At 38.6% G+C, this 18,234-nt stretch overlaps 1 protein-coding gene across 3 annotated transcripts in view; it reads left to right on the forward strand.

The window, feature by feature from the left end:
- Positions 1-1,343: 1,343 nt before the first annotated feature.
- LOC125229326 (glutamate receptor ionotropic, kainate 2) overlaps positions 1,344-18,234 on the forward strand; it is a 34,189-nt gene continuing 17,298 nt past the window's right edge. For all 3 annotated transcript variants that reach the window (XM_048134137.1, XM_048134136.1, XM_048134138.1), the window contains exons 1-2: positions 1,344-1,414; positions 16,486-16,562. In XM_048134137.1, the coding sequence (XP_047990094.1) occupies positions 16,487-16,562 (76 nt within the window). In that variant the 5' untranslated portion in view covers positions 1,344-1,414; position 16,486. The remainder of the gene's footprint in view (positions 1,415-16,485; positions 16,563-18,234) is intronic.

The following is an 18,234-nucleotide window of genomic DNA, read 5'->3' on the forward strand; positions in this document are numbered from 1 at the left end:
ACAAACTGGTGATAACTGTAGTCATATAAATTGGTATGTTAGTGTGAAACTCGTTTGATGTTTTACTATGTCCCTAATATTTCACTATAATATAAGTCCTTCTTTGATCATTCTTCTCCTTTAAAGTTAAGAATAAGCAACTTCTCTTAGAGGCATAGAAAACGATCCTCTAAAATAGTCTAAATTTCCCAAATCCTTCTTAAACTTCCGCTTCGTGCGTAAGCGGCAGTGTTTTGTCAAAACAAAAAACAATCGCACCGTTTTTCATTCCTTTTGGCGCTGGGTTAATTGTCGACCGGTAAGGCTTTGATTAGGCTTGCACCCTTCATTTTTATGCACAAACTTTTATTGTGGAATGTGAAAGGGCGAAAGAATCGCGGCGTGAATAATGAAAAGACAATTTGCGTTGAGGATGCGAATCCTGAGTTCAACGCACGGCGGGGACAGGCAGCGCGGCGCAGCGCGGCTCGGCTGTCTTGCATCCGCTGAATAAATTGCCGAGTTGGTCAGGTCAGGCTCTTTCATGTTAACAGTACATACTTATCAGCGGTGATTTCATTACACTTTATTTTATGTAAGTATATTAAATCTCACACATAAAATAAACGCGTTAAAATCTTTTTTGACATGTATGTGCACCAAAACATTAGATAAATTAAATTAATTTATATTTTACAGATTTTCTACACATATACCTACCACAGAACAAAGAAATACATCTACTTAAGGTTCCCGGACTAAGTCAAAACGTCTATGACTCTCTCGCTCGTCATTTTTTCTGTGGAAGACGTGGAAGTCAACGAAACCATAAAGATGTTACTTGACATTTAATTGCAACAACACAATATTATAAACACTCAAGGGCCAGAGCTCAGGCCACATACTTTCTACAGGTAAGTACGTAATAATCTAATTTGTCAGTACAAAATATGACACGCTCGGCTATACAAATTGATAAACTTATTTAATATAGTTCTATGTTATATTTTTTTTAGTTCTGGTTATTGTATTTATTTTCTTTCTTAGGCTAGGTATTTTACAATATGTATATAAAAATAAAATATAAAAACATTTACAAAACAATATAAAAACATATATATTCATTATTATTCAAAGTTATATTCATTAACATTAAATACAAGGTTATATCCATACTTATTGTCCCAAATAATATTTCCTCCCCATGGATGTTGCGCTACAAAGCGTAGCGATCGTGCGCAAGCGCGCTCCGGCTCAGCCCCCGCCCGCCCAGCCAAAGCCAGACTTCGCGCGCGGACGGGCGCTCCACACGGGCCCGGAGCGCACGTGAATCGATACCTCTCGAGCTAGTGCCAAACTTGATACCTAAACCGACTATGAACATGACAACGAATTTTTAATAGTGTGTGTGCGTGTGTAGTGTTTGCCGTTTTAAGTGAGTATTCGATTTGTTTTTGTTTTGATTGTATTAGGCTTAGCTGAGTCAATATTATGATAGCTTTAATGCATTAGTGAATAAACCAACTGTTTTCGAGTGAAAAATGGATGGGATGAGGCTAATGATGTGATTCTTGTAGTAATGAGAAGTTTGTATGAATTTATTCATATTTTTAAGGAGATACATAAGACTTAAACCATTTTATAATATAAGTACCTAAATAATTGCAAAACTAATTAGTAATCGAATTACACACTATACGAACAAGTATACGAACTGTATCGAACAAGCAATTAGGATATCATACGTTCATGAATACATGAATTTATGATTATTAAAAAAAACGCCTTGGAAAGGACAAATAATAAAACTTTTCAGTAAATTAGTTTAAACGATATAACATATCGACGGTGAAGTACCATGAACTCCCAACTACTTAGGTTTTCGTACTTAGTTAGGAGTTCATGGCACTTCGCCATCGATATCCTTAATTATCGAAATTTAGGTACTAGCAATGTATGTAGTAAATGAACGCTTCTTTAAATATATTCTCCATTACTCTCAGTATCAATGCAAATGTGTAATGATTGTTGATTTTGAGGATATTAATCGATCAAACCATTATATTCGTTGATATATTTTTAACTGTTATGTAATGAAATCAAGAGAGAAATTGTCCATTAAAATTTGAAATCAAATCTTCTGCAATGTTTATTACTTTTGAAAAATTACAAATTCATTAAATAGCTTATAGTAACAGTTACCATTCAGTTCATCATAGAAAAAGACGTTGTTGTAAATGTACCTTGTTTGTATACATCTTTATGAAAACAGCAGTCAAAATACTGTCCCTTCCCTTCTATTTCAAACTAAAACATTTGAGGACCATCATTTTCATGTTAATAGTTTTCAGAATACAAAACGCTATAATTTCCATTTATTCATTCGTCCCACGTTGGGCGCCAATATGACGTTTCATATGACGTCACATAACTCACATATACACGAAGTAGGCTAGAAAGAAGAAAGTAGAAGAATATTAACAATAGAATCGTTATTACTTACAAAATAGTATAAATATACAAAAGATATCAGGGTCGCGTGGTTTTAACTGAGCTGTGGTAGAAATAGATAGAAAAAATGCGATACGGCGAAACTAGAACCTTTGAGGTTCACTTTCCTGTATAGTTGTGGAAGATGCAGGCCGGCGACGTTGTGGTGCTTCCACTCTGGCTGTTATAAATTTTATATAACATTGTGTGACAAGGACAGTGCGATGGCATTGACAATACGCTGTCCCTGTCACACACTGTTATATAACATTTATAACAGCCAGTGTTTGAACACCATTATGATGAGAGAGCGGCGAAGTAGTAGTGCTAGATGTCCCGAGATTTCTCAGAAGCCACCCGGAACGGGAGCAGACAGGACAAAGACATCCAAGACGGTTGGGTTGCAAGGACTCTGACTTAAACTGGTAGGTACTTGAACTCGTAGTTGAGTCCCAAACCTGAGAAACGTAGCACTTTCAATTTAGAAATAAAAAGATACGCTTTGAAAACTTAAATATTTAAGAAATTGATTTGCAAACAAATGTGTTGTAGGACAGCCTGCCAATGACCTTTTAGCATTTTCTAGAAGACAAACCGAACTAAGCGAACAAGAATTTTGAATTCTAAAATTACGTCAAACGGCCAGCACCAAACTCCTACTTCGAAAAGGTTGAAATAGTATATAGCCGTCACAAGTTCATTCGCCTTACGTCAGGTCCCTAGGATGTACCAGTTATTTACTTCTAATATTTGCTGGCAGGCAGCAAAATGTGTGAATGACCGATACATCTATAAATAAGCACTGCAAACATGACTATGATATTCTATTATTTTGCAAATGACTTCGATTTGGGTTCCACCAGTCATTCACAATTCCGTTGGTAAGGGCTCCCTTTGCACGGGTCAAAAAGGTTGGTGCCCAATTGCTCGCAGACTTTCTCTCACAAACTACGCATTATGAATCTGTAATGAAAACTTGTACAACCGCACAAAAGTACTAGGGTTACTTCGCAAACTAGTTATAACCTAGCTGTTAGTAAGTAGCTGCATAAGTGACCGTGACCTCCTATAATAATGAAATCCGTTCAAGGAATGATTAGTTCGCTGTGTACAAGACTATAAAATCAGTCGCATGAAATGCAAGCAGGTCAATTACAAGCAGGTCACACTAAGCCTTCTGAGAGCAATTCAAAAACTCGGTAGTGTGTTTTGACAACCCAAACATAGGCCAAGAAATGAAAGCTCATACAGGCATAGAGGGGAAATGCACGGAACACAACTTTTAACTTCGTAATTCTGTTGGGGCTAGTTATGAGGCTAACATATCAAAGGTCCCTAGCTACCCTTTATCTTACCGGCCGTAAGCGCACAAAAAGTTACAAACATAAAAAATTGTGTTCCTTACATTTCCATGTAAACCTTTTACTTGGCCTACCACAAAAATCACTAATATCTTCTACAATCGATGCGCCGTCTAACAGGTGACGGGGTAAAGTAATCTGTGGAGTCCGACATAGATTGATGGCCGTACTATTACCACCGTACGTTACCACCGAGAATAACAATCTCGTTTTCATAATAAAAACAACAACTCTCTTTATGCTCTAACCTGAATAATTTTTAAATAGCCGCTTTTGTGTGCACCAAAAAAATAATAAGTATACGAGAGAGGTTTTTAGGGTTCCGTAGTCGACTAGGAACCCTTATAGTTTCGCCATGTCTGTCTGTGTCTGTCCGTCCGTCCGTCCGTCCGCGGATAATCTCAGTGACCGTTAGAACTAGAAAGCTGAAATTTGGTGCCAATATGTATATCAATCACTCCGACAAAGTGCAAAAGTGCACGTAAAGTGGGTAGTGTTTTTTTTTTTCATTTCAATCCTAACGTGTGATATATTGTTGGATAGGTATTGAAAAATTAATAGGGGTTTACCAAAACCATTTTTTAATATTGTTAATATTTTCGGAAATATTCGCTCCATAAGTTAAAAACATGCGTCCCCCCTCTAACTTTTGAACCATAAGTTTAAAAAATATGAAAAAAAATCACAAAAATAGAACTTTATAAAGACTTTCTAGGCAAATTATTTTGAACTTCATAGGTTGAACAGTTTTTGAAAAAAATACGAGAAACTACGGAACCCTACACTGAGCGTGGCCCGACACACTCTTGGCCGGTTTCTATTCTACTTCATGAAAAGTATAGCATACAGGGTAAAAATGAAAATATTGCCGTGACCATTTTGTTTTTGTGACGGTTAAAATTTCTACAAAGTATTTAAATACATACATAAATTTTCGCCTGTTTTACCAAAAGGAGTAGGCAGAGCACACGAAACTGTTGCTTTTAACGAGTTGAAAGAAACTGAAATTGTTATAATATATTCTTCGATACATTAAACGTAATTCGGTGAAACAACCAAAAATCATCTTTCGGAATAGTGCTTCAAAGCTTGTATCACCGAATTAGGCGTGTCACCGAATGAGGCGAGTTTACCCTACCCTAAATAATTTAGGGTAGGGTAAACTCGCCTCACCGCCCTTACCGGGATTCGAACCCAGGACCGCATGGGTACTTACTGAATTTACTTCTAGGAGGGAAAGAGAATACCCACTAAACCCCACTCCGGCGTCGCACCCTCTAAGATGTTGTATGGGGACATTACGGGCTCGCACATTCATTCTTCCGCAATGTCCCCCGTCTTTCCCGACGTTAGGCCAGAAAACCCGCACCAAGGAAGGGGACAATCAGGGACGCTTCTGATTCTCCCCCCAGTCGTGTAAGGCCGTGCAATGTGGGCCCCAACCCACTGGCCCTATTGAGGGAGGGCGCCGTTTATTGCGAACTGCGCGCGTCTACTTCCTCTACGTCTTTGCCGATGCGAAGGCGCATAGGCCGCATTTTCGCGTTCTCGCTCCTCTGTCTCCTTCTGCGAGATGATGTCCTCACAGAAGGAGATGACCGCTTTCCAGTTTCTCTCGCTACGGAGCATGGCTGCAACGACGCTGTGCAGCGATAGGTCCGTCGTTCCTATTGCTGCGGTGAGAGCGCGGCGCTCTTGCTCCCAGTGGCTGCACACCTCTAGCGTGTGTTGGGCCGAGTCGTCAGGGTCGCCGCACTGGTGACACTGGGGCCCCAATTCCCTCTTTATCTTTTTCAGGTAATGACCGAAGCAGCCGTGACCGGTCATCACCTGCGTTGCCCTATATGACAGGGCCCCGTGCTTCCTCTTCAGCCACTCCTCCATATATGGGAGGACTGCCCCTATGGTGTGTGTTCCATACGGACTGTCCTCCAGACTGTCCTCCAGACTGGCCTCCCATAGCTCTCGGAGCCTGACCTTGGCCTCTCGGTCTGCCCGCTCTGCCACTTCTGGGTCCAAGCGTTGTCCTCTAGCTCTGGCCTCCACCCTCATCGTATACCTCTCCGCCTGGACCTGGGCGTCGAGCTCCCATGGAGGAGTGCAGGCGAGGAGACACGCCGCCGCATGGGATACCGTCGAGTAGGCCCTAATTATTCTTAAGGCCACCACTTTTTGCGGCCGCCGGAGCAGGGATTTGTTTCCGCTCGACAGCCGGTCCGCCCAAATCGGGGCCTCGTATAGGGCCATACTTCTTACCACCCCCGCAAAAAGGCGGCGGCATGGGGCTCCTGGTCCTCCCACGTTGGGTAGCAGCCTGCCTAGGGCGGAAGCCACGCCCACAATTCGTGGAGCAAGTCGGGTGAAATGTTCCCTGAATTCCCATTTTCTGTCCAGGACCAGGCCAAGATATTTGATATTGGCCCTGACCTGGACAGATTCCCCCTCCACCTGAATCGTCAAGCCGGCGGGCAGGCGCCATCCTTTCCCCCGAAAACTACCGCTTCCGTCTTCGAGAGGGCCACCTTTAACCCAAGCAGGCGAATGCGGCCGACCGTCAGTTCTGTGCCAACCGCCGCCCTCCTCAGTGTCTCCTCCAATTCTCTTCCCCGCACAGCCACCATTGTGTCGTCCGCGTAACATATGGTGGACATGCGGGGAAGCAGCGGCCCCCTTATCACCCAATCATATCCGATGTTCCACAGGAGTGGTCCTAAGACTGACACCTGTGGAACACCGCAGGCCATTTCTCGTTCTGCTCGACCTTCTCTTGTTTCGTAGAGCACTACTCTCTCAGATAGGTAGTGCTCCACGATTGTCCTCAGGTGGTGGTACCGAAGTGCCTCCTTGATTACGTATATGAGAGGGTGCCGAAGGCGTTGGCGATGTCGAGTGATAACGCTACGACACCCTGCCCTCTCCCCGCTGCATCCTCACTAAATTTCCTAAGAGAGGAAAGTGCGTCCATTGTGGACAGCCCCGCCCGGAACCCGAATTGCCTGTCACTGACGTCCGGGCCGGTGTTCTTAAGATGTTGGAGAATGCGGCCAGCAAGGATACGCTCCAACATCTTCCCTACCTCGTCAAGGAGCACTATTATTGGCCGATATCCGGAGGGACTGTCCGGCGGGCGGCTATCTTTCCTGAGGAGGCACAACCTACTCTCTTTCCAGCCTCTCGGAAACAGGCCCTCCTTCAGGCAGTCATCAAAAAGTTCCCTAATTCGGTTTCCGAGATGCTTTAGCATGATAGGTAGGACTTTTCCAGGTACCCCGTCAGGCCCAGGAGCTTTTTTACCTCCCCTCAGGCGGATGTCTACCCTCATAATCTCGTCGTCAGAGACCCAAGGGAGTCGCAGTTCTAACCTAACCTAACCTACTTTTCTCACAAAAGTTTGTTTCCGTGAGGGTCGCAGTTCTAACCTAACCTAACCCACTTTTCTCACAAAAGTTTGTTTCCGTGAGGGTCGCAGTTCTAACCTAACCTAACCCACTTTTCTTACAAAAGTTTGTTTCCGTGAGGGTCGCAGTTCTAACCTAACCTAACCCAATTTTCTAGCAAAAGTTTGTTTTCGTGACGGTGACAATTCTGCTCCTTAGAAATAATGCAATGAATTAAGATATTGTAGCTATAATAATTATTAAATTAGCTGAACGTGAATACTTAAAAAATAAGAAAAAAGGATGTATGCTCTTCGAATTAAATAATTTGCTATGAAGACGGGTAAATTGCTGCGCAATTAGTATTTTTGATAAGATTGTTGTATTTTTGTTCCTAAAGGAATTTAATTGTCTTGCATTAGAGGAAAAAAGTAATGTCGTGCTGATGTGTATTTTGGAATAATCTGCATTACTAGTTTTGTTAATCATTTAGTTTATTTGCAGTGAAGTAATTAATTTGATGTACAGAAGTATATTATTGATGACGATAAATTGATAGGCGATTATTTTTTTGCTGTGCGTTTAATAATATCCCTTAGGGGTGTTTTATTTCATCTTCCCATCTACAGAGCTGTGGGCCTTTCTTACGGCTGCATCCTCTGGGGTACCAGTTAGTGATCTCTTTACTCCATTTTCCTTCTTTCGAGCGCATCATATGACCTGTCCATTTCCATTTTAGTTGATCTATTCTCTGCAGGATATCTGTCAGTTTGGTCTTCTCTCTTATGTCGATATTTCGTACTCTGTCGCTTCTTCTGAGTCCCAAAATGCTCCTCTCCATCGCACGCTGGCATGACGCGAGTTTTGCTCTATGTACTTCTGTGAGGGCCCATGTTTCACATCCATACGTTAAGCATGGGAGGATACAGGTGTTAAATACCTTACGTTTAATTGTCATGCTAAAGTCTTTGTTCTTCATGATATACTTTAGGGACCAATATTTTTTCCAACCACTTGTAATTCTTTTCTCAACCTCCTTTGACATATGGTCATCAAATGAAATAATTTGGCCCAGATATATGTACTCCTGCACATATTCCAACGGTTCGCTGTTGACAATTATGCTTATATGTTCCTTATTAGTTAGGAGTTTAGTTTTGCTACTATTCATTACAAGACCAACCTTACTACTTTCTTGACATAGTTCTCTGACCATCTGTTCCAGTATTATGGGTGATTCTTCCATCAAAACTAAATCGTCAGCAAATCTAAGATGACTGAGCCATTTTCCATCTATTTTAATTCCTTTGTTCTTCCAATTTACGTTACGGAAAATGCTTTCCAGGACAGCAGAGAAGATCTTTGGTGAGACAGGATCGCCTTGTCTAACTCCTTTCTGTACTGGAAACTCATTTCCTAGTGCTTCAAGTTGTACTCTGGCGCTACTGTTATGATATAGCTTTCTTAGGACATTTATGTAGACCTGTGGTATTCCTTGTTGCTGTAAGGTATCCCAAATTCGATCATGGATTAGACTATCGAAGGCCTTGTTGTAGTCTATGAACGCAATATATATATGTTTTTTATATTCTTTATATTTCTCAACAATTTGTTTTACAGTGTGAATGTGGTCTAAGGTCGAATAATTCCTTCGGAACCCTGCTTGCTCTACAGGTTGTTGCTCGTCCAGTTGCTTGCTTATCCTTTCTAAAATCACTTTTGCGAATACTTTATAGACATTAGACATCAAGCTAATGGGTCTGTAGTTCCCCACGTCATCCTTTGGCCCTTTTTTGTGTATGAGAATTATGTGTGATTTGGTCCATTGACTTGGAATAGTACAGGTGACTAATATTTTATTGAAAATGTTTGTTAGGATCGGGCTTAGTTCATAGACAGTACCTCTAAGTAGTTCGTTTGCAATTCTGTCGGGGCCGGGAGCTTTGTCAGTTTTTTGGCTGAGTATAGCTTTCTCCACTTCACTTTTTAAAATAGCAGGTTCTTGTGTCATATTTTCTGGGTTTTCTTCGTAGCACTGAGTCCCATCTTCCACTTTGGAGTAAAGTTTTGAGTAAAAAGATGTGGCATGCTCGCTGACATGTTTTCTTGTGGTAATGTTTTTCCCTTTGTGTTTCATGCTCGGTATCCATTCCTTGTCGACCTCTTTTATTTCTTTTAGGGCTCTTCTGATACCGCCCGTCTGGATGATGTGTTTTTCTAAGGTTTTATATTTTAGGTTTCTTCTATCTTTTCTAATGCTTCTATTGATTGCTTTACTAATTTGGGCAATTTTCTTGTTGTCATGTTTACCAGCAGGGTCGGACAGAAGATTTCGTCTCTCTTGTAGTAGTGATTTTGACTCATCGCTGAGGTATTCCTTTTTCTTTTTGGTATTCTTCGGATTAGCAAGCTTTTGCTCCAGCTTTTGGTACAATATCAACGGGTTCTCATCCGGGTCATGCAGCACACTGGTCTCGGACAGGGTTGCTATGGTTTCCTTTATAATATCTTTGTTTATTTTGATTGCTTTATTGCTGACAGATTTTCTAGATTTTCTAGGTGGCGCTAGTGTAAAGGTGCTCCTTACCATTCGATGGTTGGTGTTGAAATTTAAGTTTTGGACAACATCTGTGTTTGTGAATGGTTTTCTGTAGTTTGTGGTAATATAATCAATCTGGTTCTTATATCTGCCTCCTGGGGAGATCCATGTCCATTTTTTCCTGGCTTCTTCTTGAATATAGTGTTTAGGATGCATAGGTTGTGCTCCGCCAGGAAATCTATAAATATCTGACCATTTGGGCTCCTTTTGCCATGACCAAATTTACCAATAATAAGTTCTTCTCCTTTCTGTTGACTTCCTACTTGCGCGTTGAAGTCTCCCATTACTATGATAAAATTTTTTGAATGTTGGGATATACAGTCTGACAACTTGTTGTAAAAAAGTTCGATTTCTTCCTTTCGGGCTTGTTCTGTTGGTGCATAGACTTGGATGATTGACCATGTCTTTTTATAACCTGGGAGCTGTAAGTTTAGCACCGCTATTCTATCTGATATACCGACGAATTCTTGTATCTTGTTTTTGTGGGACTTTTTTATGAGAAAGCCTACACCTCTATGACCGGCGATCTCTCCTTTGGAGTATAGTATAAAGCCCGGGCGTTCCTCTATAGACTCGCCTACTCTTCGCATTTCACTAATGCCTAGTATGTCCCACTTCAAGTCACTCAGTGCAAATTCTAATTCAGTGAGGCTTTCTTCTGTCCTCAGAGTTCTCGTGTTTAAGGTTGCTACTTGTAGAACAGACCTCTTAATTTTACATGTGGCTGTTTGTTCATCTGGGGTTTGATTTAGAGGGTTTTGGTCATTTTCCCCCTCGATGACCAGTCGGCTTGGGGGAGGTTTTGTTGTAATGTTTACTATGTTGTTTTTTCTTAATACTATTGTTTTTTTCCGATTTTCCGTGGCAATTAGTTTTTTGGAACATTAGGTTGAGAGTCGGAACCTTCCCGGCTAACATAGTTCAGCATGGTAGGCCTGATGACCTCTTTCTTGCTCGATCCTGAGAGTGATTGTGAAGGGTTGCTTAGGGTTTGGTTTTTATTCAATTTTGTTTGAGCTGATGACTGAGGGGAATCTGACGATTCTCTTTTTCTCTTTTCCCTGTTGTTGTCTTTTGGTTTTATGACTATCAATCTGTCATCTTTTAAATAAGCTATATTCCCCTTCTTCCTTTCCTCTTCTAATTGGGGTTGTAATTGTTTTCTTACTTCCAGAACTTCCTTAGGGTAATCTTCCTTCACGTTAATGCCTTGTGGAAGGGTTTTCTTATTTTTTAGTATAAGATGTTTTTTCCATTGAGTTGTGATGGAAGCTACGACTGGACGACTCTTGTTTTCGCTTTGTTTTCCGATTCTGTACACGTTACTAATTTCGTGGCTGTCGAAGTAAACTCCCGTTTCAATTACAATGTCCTTAATGCAGTCCACGAGTTCCGCCTCTGATTTTCCCTTCTCTTCCACTCCAAAAAACACCAGGTTATTTTTGCGTTTTTCATTTACAACTCTTTTAAGTTTTTCTTCCAGATCAGACACTTTAATTTTGAGGTTATTGTTTTCTTCGATGATATTTTTCATCTTAACTTCTAGCGCGTCCGTGACGTTTCTTGTTACCGATTCCGTAATTGTTTTTGTTTGTTTCTCTAACTTTTCATCAAGTTTTTGAAGAAGTATTTCCATATTGTCGCCCATTTTAATGTTTTTGTTGTGTTTTGGAAGGTTTTTCGTTCAACTTAGTGGCAACACCGAGTGTCAGTGTCACTTTTTGACGTTAGGTTGGCACTATGGAGCGATAAGGTGAAATATAGTTTTGAGGTTATAATTCCGATCGGTATTTGTGGATGATTCTAATTAAGTTTGTTCACTAGCACTGTTACTACACTTCGTATGTTGTCCACGACGTTTAGTTTTAATGTTTATTAGTTCTATTGCACTGATTTCGCACGGTTAAGCACTTTTTTCAATTAAAATCGACGGAGGCGAGTGACGTTAGTGTTGACTGGTCAGCCACCGGAAGCGGAAACCTATTATATACTAGATTATATACTAGAATTATATACTAGAAGTAAATTAACAAATATCTGTGCTCATCACACAAATAAATGCCCTTACCCTTAATAATTATGTTTGCACAAATACTAATAAATTCAGTAAGTACCCATGCGGTCCTGGGTTCGAATCCCGGTAAGGGCATTTATTTGTGTGATGAGCACAGATATTTGTTCCTGAGTCATGGATGTTTTCTATGTATACAAGTATGTATTTTATCTATTTAAGTATATCGTCGCTTAGCACCCATAGTACAAGTTTTGCTTAGCCCCAAAGGCTAAGTTGATCTGGGTAAGGTGTCCCCAATATTTATTTATTTATTAGGTATTTATAAAAAAACATGTTCTTAAAAACCTATTTTTGCCACAAACGTTAAATCACAGATAACATTGGATTTAAGTACCTGAACAAATAATAAATCCGAAATGGCACGAAAAAGAAATCTGTTTCTCTCTTTATGTCCGTCAACTCTGTGTCAATATAGCGTTATTGGTAGTAGGTATATATGATTTCCAAAGTTGCGTTAAAATTATCTTATGTGCAATAAATACATAAATAAAACATTTTCATTTATCTCCCACTCCCTTAGGGTATTTCATTCGCACCTCTTGACGACCTCTTGGTCAGAAATAAGTATCAAAACGAGAATAAATTGATACCAATCTCCAAGTTCGAATCGGCCTCCTAACTTATCGATAGTAATATCTGTATATGTATACCTAAGTTACTACTATCGATAAGTTATTCGATATAAAACAATCGCAGCCAAGCGAAAAGAGGGTAAGATTTATGTCTCTTTATGCCTCCCGCGTGCTTGGTTTTGTAAAAACGACAGTTTAGATAGAGTACTATCCCTTGACCGAAATTAACCTCATTATTTCATAATCGAACGTGCTGTGATGTACTTTTCGAAATAATGAGATATTTTGCTTTATTTTTGATCGATTTTTGAATTTCGAACGAAAGTCTGTGGAAAATACTATCGACTTTTTTTATCACAAAGTATGAAACCATGGGATAACAACTTTTCCGGGAATTAAATATATAATAGTTTCATCGTCAAACAACTTCTGTACACCCAGAAATCCCAACGTGCTGTACATGTAAACTGAAATAGATACCATGCACTAAAGAAAAAGCGATCAAGCCCACTGGTGGCGACACTTTTTCTTTAGTGTATCTATTAGTGTATGGTATCTATTGCAGTTTATAATTTGTATACAGTAGTCCTACTACTTTAAAAAAAATACAAATCAAAAAATATTAAATAAAATAATTTGATTTCTTATACAACGTGTTACACCATCCACTGAAAACAGTTTGTTCAAAATCAAGAGTAGAATCGATTACACTATATTGCGGGTTATTTTTTGTATTTTTTTTTCATTTTTTGCGTGCCCGGTCTAAAAGTTACAAAGGCAACAGTTACTACTACAATATCATTGATAGAGGATTGCATACTTGGTAATGTTTTAATACTGGCTGTTCTTTTTATTAAAAATTGAATATTCAAAAGTTCGCTCTTCTATAATCCCATTACGAATTGAACGGAATAAACGTAAACAAACTGCTGTCACTGTCAAAGTAACACGTGCAGCTCAAGTCAGGGGTTCTCAAAGTAATGGCCGACAGAAAAACAAATAACTTTTAACTAGTTATTAACGATCACTATTACACACTTAAAATCGATCGAATACGATGACTGTTATATTATGTTATGATCCCATGCAAGTCAAAATAAAAATCGGTCCAAAATTTACGAAGTTTTGTCATGTCAGATACTTATAAAACCAATAATTAAATTTATAACCAACCTTATTATGCACCATCGTATTTAAAGTTTCGAAAGTTGCTGAAAAATAATGTTTAGCGGCCCGCTACTTGGTGGCTCAGGTACATTTCCACACTGATACCAGTGCAATAAACAGACTATCCGACAAAAACGGCTTTTAATTTTAAGAAATATACCAAAATGTTTTATGTTGAAATTTATTTTCGTTTAAACAGAGTCATTATTTGTGTAATGGAATATGTAAAGATTTGTAATAAACTTGTAAAATATCGGCAATTTAAATACTCGAATGGTACATTTTTTTTATAGCACTGGCCACACCTTTGTTTACAATAATTCCGGCTAGGGCTCGTTCAAAAATCATGTGATCAAATTTGGCCGATTTTTGACCCTCTCTTTTGAGGAGTTCCTCAATTCTCCAGAACTGGGTTCTGATAAAAATGGGACCAATCTGTATGCATATACATTCGATAAAAAAAAACAAAATCGGTCCAGTAACGAAGGAGATATCGTGGAACAAACATAAAAAAAATACAGACGAATTGAGAACCACCTTCCTTGAGATTTGGGTGCGGCAGTTAAAAAGAACAATGAATCGCAAGTGAGAAATCAAATTAATTATCGAGTTTTCTCACTACGTAGACGCAAGACCTTGTACAATACTCCGGTACGTGCTCTATGAAATCAATTAGACGCGGCATACTTGTGGTCGGGGAATAGCGTAACCACAAAATTAAAATTTTGAAAAAAAAACCCTTACCGTGACATAGTGGACCGATGTTCATGAAACAGTTTTCAAACAAAAAAAACTAAAACTAAATCGGTTCATCCGTTCTAGAGCTACAATGCCACAGACAGACACACACACAAACAGACAGACATATAGACAGACAAACAGACAGACAGACACGTCAAACTTATAACACCCCGTCGTTTTTGCGCCGGGGGTTAAAAAACACCTGTAACAATGAGTAAAATGGCCAGACACACTTAACCCCGTATGGCACACTTATCCGTATTGACCTTACTTACTATTAGAGCCAAAAATTGCAAAAAATGTAACATTTTCTAAAACGTCAAAAATTCTACGTATCCATGGCCCGACTGGATGTCAATTAAAACAACAGTGAATCGCAAGTGAGAAATCAAATTAATTATCGGGTTTTCTCACTACGTAGAAGCAAGACCTTATACAACACTCCGGTACGTGCTCAATGAAATCAATTAGACGCGGCATACCTACTTGTGGTAGGAGAATGTAGGGCAATTGAGCGTTCGCGCATTTCAAGAGCTTCTCATTACTTGTCTTAGGTAATTATTACATATTATAGGACTATGAATATGAAACATGTGTCGCGGAGGTTTGCAGAAGTATAATTATTAGGGGTTGATTATTATAAGAATATGAATTTAACTACTATGACTGGCAATCTTCAAATCTAGGGTCAACTCTGGGTGAGCTCACTCTATCGTAGGACTCCACGACTTTGTCTTTGGCTAGTAGGCCAAGAGTAAGACCATTTAAATAAAAAAATGACAATCAATATGACACATATTGTCCCAGAGCTGTAAGAACCTCTTTTTGACACATGACAGAGTCCACAAAACGTAAACTCGCGCAACCTAATGAAATTTTAAATAAAATCCTGTAATAATATTTTAAAAAATCAAGTACTTAAAAACAATACTTCGCTTACTTTAAACATAACCTATTGCATTTTTGCGGATCTTCGTTAGTGAGTATTTTACGATATTAATTTATCACGCAGGATTTACTTATTATGTCATTTATCATTCATTTTTATTTTTAAACTAGTGCTGTGGCAGAGTTTATCATTTCGATTCAAAAATCGTATATTTGTTTAAGCACCTCCTTGTACATAGGGCATAATCGATTCAACCAATTCGAAATTAATCTTTAGATTTGGCAAACGATACGTCTTAGCCACATCGCAACATACTTCAAAACCAATGTGTCAAAAATGTGAACTTCCAAATCCGGGACAATAGCTTTTGTCGAAGATGTTTGCAAAATTAGTTCAGACTTCATTAGGAGTTGATGATATTAAAGAAACGTAGTTATATAATAATAATGTTTAAATTTAGTAGAAAGCTTGACCTCTGAAGCTACGAATATGCTTAATAATGATTAATATTGTTACTGTATTTATTTTGTGTCATTAGAAACTGGCAGTTTAGGAAACCTTTTTAAAAGTTTGTCACTTGTTACCAGTTACAGTGTACTCGTACATAAGTGAAATTGATAGATAGATTGATTGATTGATTGATTTAATTTTGCCTATATCTAAGTAGGTCGGCAATACAACATACTGTAGGCAAACTTAATTGTTATTCTGAAAACAAACATGCATGATGGTAAATATTTTATTCTATGTGTACATATACATACCTACTGCCTCATTTGCATTTAGGGTAATTTTAAATATTTATACAGGGTGTTTATTTAGTCACCCGCAACGCCCAGTAATTAACGAGGCGAATATACAATAGTTATACTGACTGAGTACCATCTAATAATATGGGAGCTGACCCAAATTCGCGAAAAAATATTGTCCGACCTAGATATTTTCGATGGGAGTGTACTTGGAGTGTACCTCCTTAATTTTTTTCGCCTGTTCAGGATTGATCCTATAGTATAAGATATTCAGTAATGAACTATATGTATTAATATGTTCATCCTATAAATTATTGCAGGTAAATAACATGTTTTTTCCGTATCTTAAAGTTCGGAAAGCGCTCCCAGTCTGATTTATGAACTAAATGACCCGTTGTCCTCTAAAAGTTGGGTTAAGGTGACCGCAGAACTAGGCGTTTATGCGCAAAACGGCGAAATTGAAAAAGTTATTACTTTTTTGTTTCAGAATGAGAGGAGCCAAGGCGATTTATCTGATCCTGTTTTTTGGACACCTTTCTGCGTTGCCGGATACGATAAGGATTGGTAAGGATGTTACTTACTAACTTAGCTATTTTTGGGACTTAGGTTCTTATCATTATGTAATTAATAATTATGTTCGGCTCGGTAAAACAAAAAAAATATAGTGCATAGCATATTCGGTATAGGATTTTACTAAGAAATAAAATAAATAAAAAACTTGGTAAAAAATAGCATCACACTCACAAAACTTAAAATGGGCGTTTTCACAAAAAGTTGCCAATAATCCAATTCTCACTTTCGAAAACCGAACAATAAATACAAAAACATTAAATTAAATTTATTAAACAATAGTGGAAAAGCCCAAACTAAGTTAACTTTAACTTCGTCACGACAACTTGAATACGAAAATAATTGAATAACAATTTAAACGCATTTAGTACATAATGCCAACCCAACAATTCAACATTCTCAATAAATTTAGCAGAAAATTAAGGATTCGAAGAAAGTGACGGGTAAAGATAATTTAACTTCACAGCTACCTATATAATTAGAAGATCCGAGAACGAATGCTCTTAAATGAATTCTTTGAAAACTTGGAAAGTAATTCTCTTAAGTATTTAATACGAATAATTAAATATTTACGAGCAGCGTATATAGGTACCTATTGGAGGCAATATAGGGAGGGTTAAGGCGGGAACAGTGGGTCAGTTTTAAATGTGTGCTCAGTAACCCATGTCACTTATACCAAGTGTCCCTAAAAGCAACGCCAAAATGCAAAGGAGTGATAGGACATCTCATTTAGCCATCACATTAAGCGAATTTGACCTTAATGAAATGTCATATCATCCCTTTTCATTTTGGCGTTGGTTTTAGAGACACCCGGTGTAGGTATTAAAACTCGACACCTGTGTGCGTAGCCGAATACACAAACGCTCAGGATAATATCTCTTTCGTAGCTATCTATCTTTATCGCTCTTGATGCGTATTGGCGTGACTGTGGCGTGACAGAGCCAGACTTTCGCGGCGTTTCGTTTTCGTTTCGCGTCGCAGAAATGCCATTCGGCTACGGGGCCTGGAAGAAGAAGAATATTTGACTCTAAAGTCAGATTAATTATTCCGGAATTCGTGTAGAGGTTTGAGACAAAAATATATTAAATAAAACATGAAAAGCTCTTTGTACCCTAAAAAATATTTCTAGAAGCCTATTTCAGACGAACGAAACTTTAAAAATAAGATAATGGGATGCCTAATTAGCGTCGCTGTAAAGTTTTTACGTATTTTCAGTCTAATTAAGTTATAAATATTCATCCAAGTGAGGTTCCAGGTAAATTCCCTTGCTCGTTTCGTACTGAGAGCAGACAAAAGTTTATTTATGTAACCTAAAGAAATTCGCAAAATTGCCTACACCTACGACGCCTCTTGATAAAAAATATCAAGAATGAAGTTTAAAAAATAACTACTTAACGTAAGGGTTAATTAAATGCCCTAATTTAATCGACTTTGATAATTATAAAACCTTCAAAAACAAGCGCGTTACAAAACACGGAGAAACTAAAAAGCAAAAAATAATAAACCTTTGGATTCAGATTTCTTATCGGATTGCAATAATCTAAACATCCAAATTATAAACAAATCGATTATTTTTGTAGTCTTACCAGACCTGTTCGTCGCCTTGCTATTGCCTGTTTGCCCCGCAGGCCCTGCATACGCAGGCTGGCCCCGACTCCAAAAATAA

The sequence above is a fragment of the Leguminivora glycinivorella genome, chromosome 9, assembly GCF_023078275.1.
Source record: "Leguminivora glycinivorella isolate SPB_JAAS2020 chromosome 9, LegGlyc_1.1, whole genome shotgun sequence".
Classification (NCBI taxonomy): Eukaryota; Metazoa; Arthropoda; class Insecta; order Lepidoptera; family Tortricidae; genus Leguminivora; species Leguminivora glycinivorella.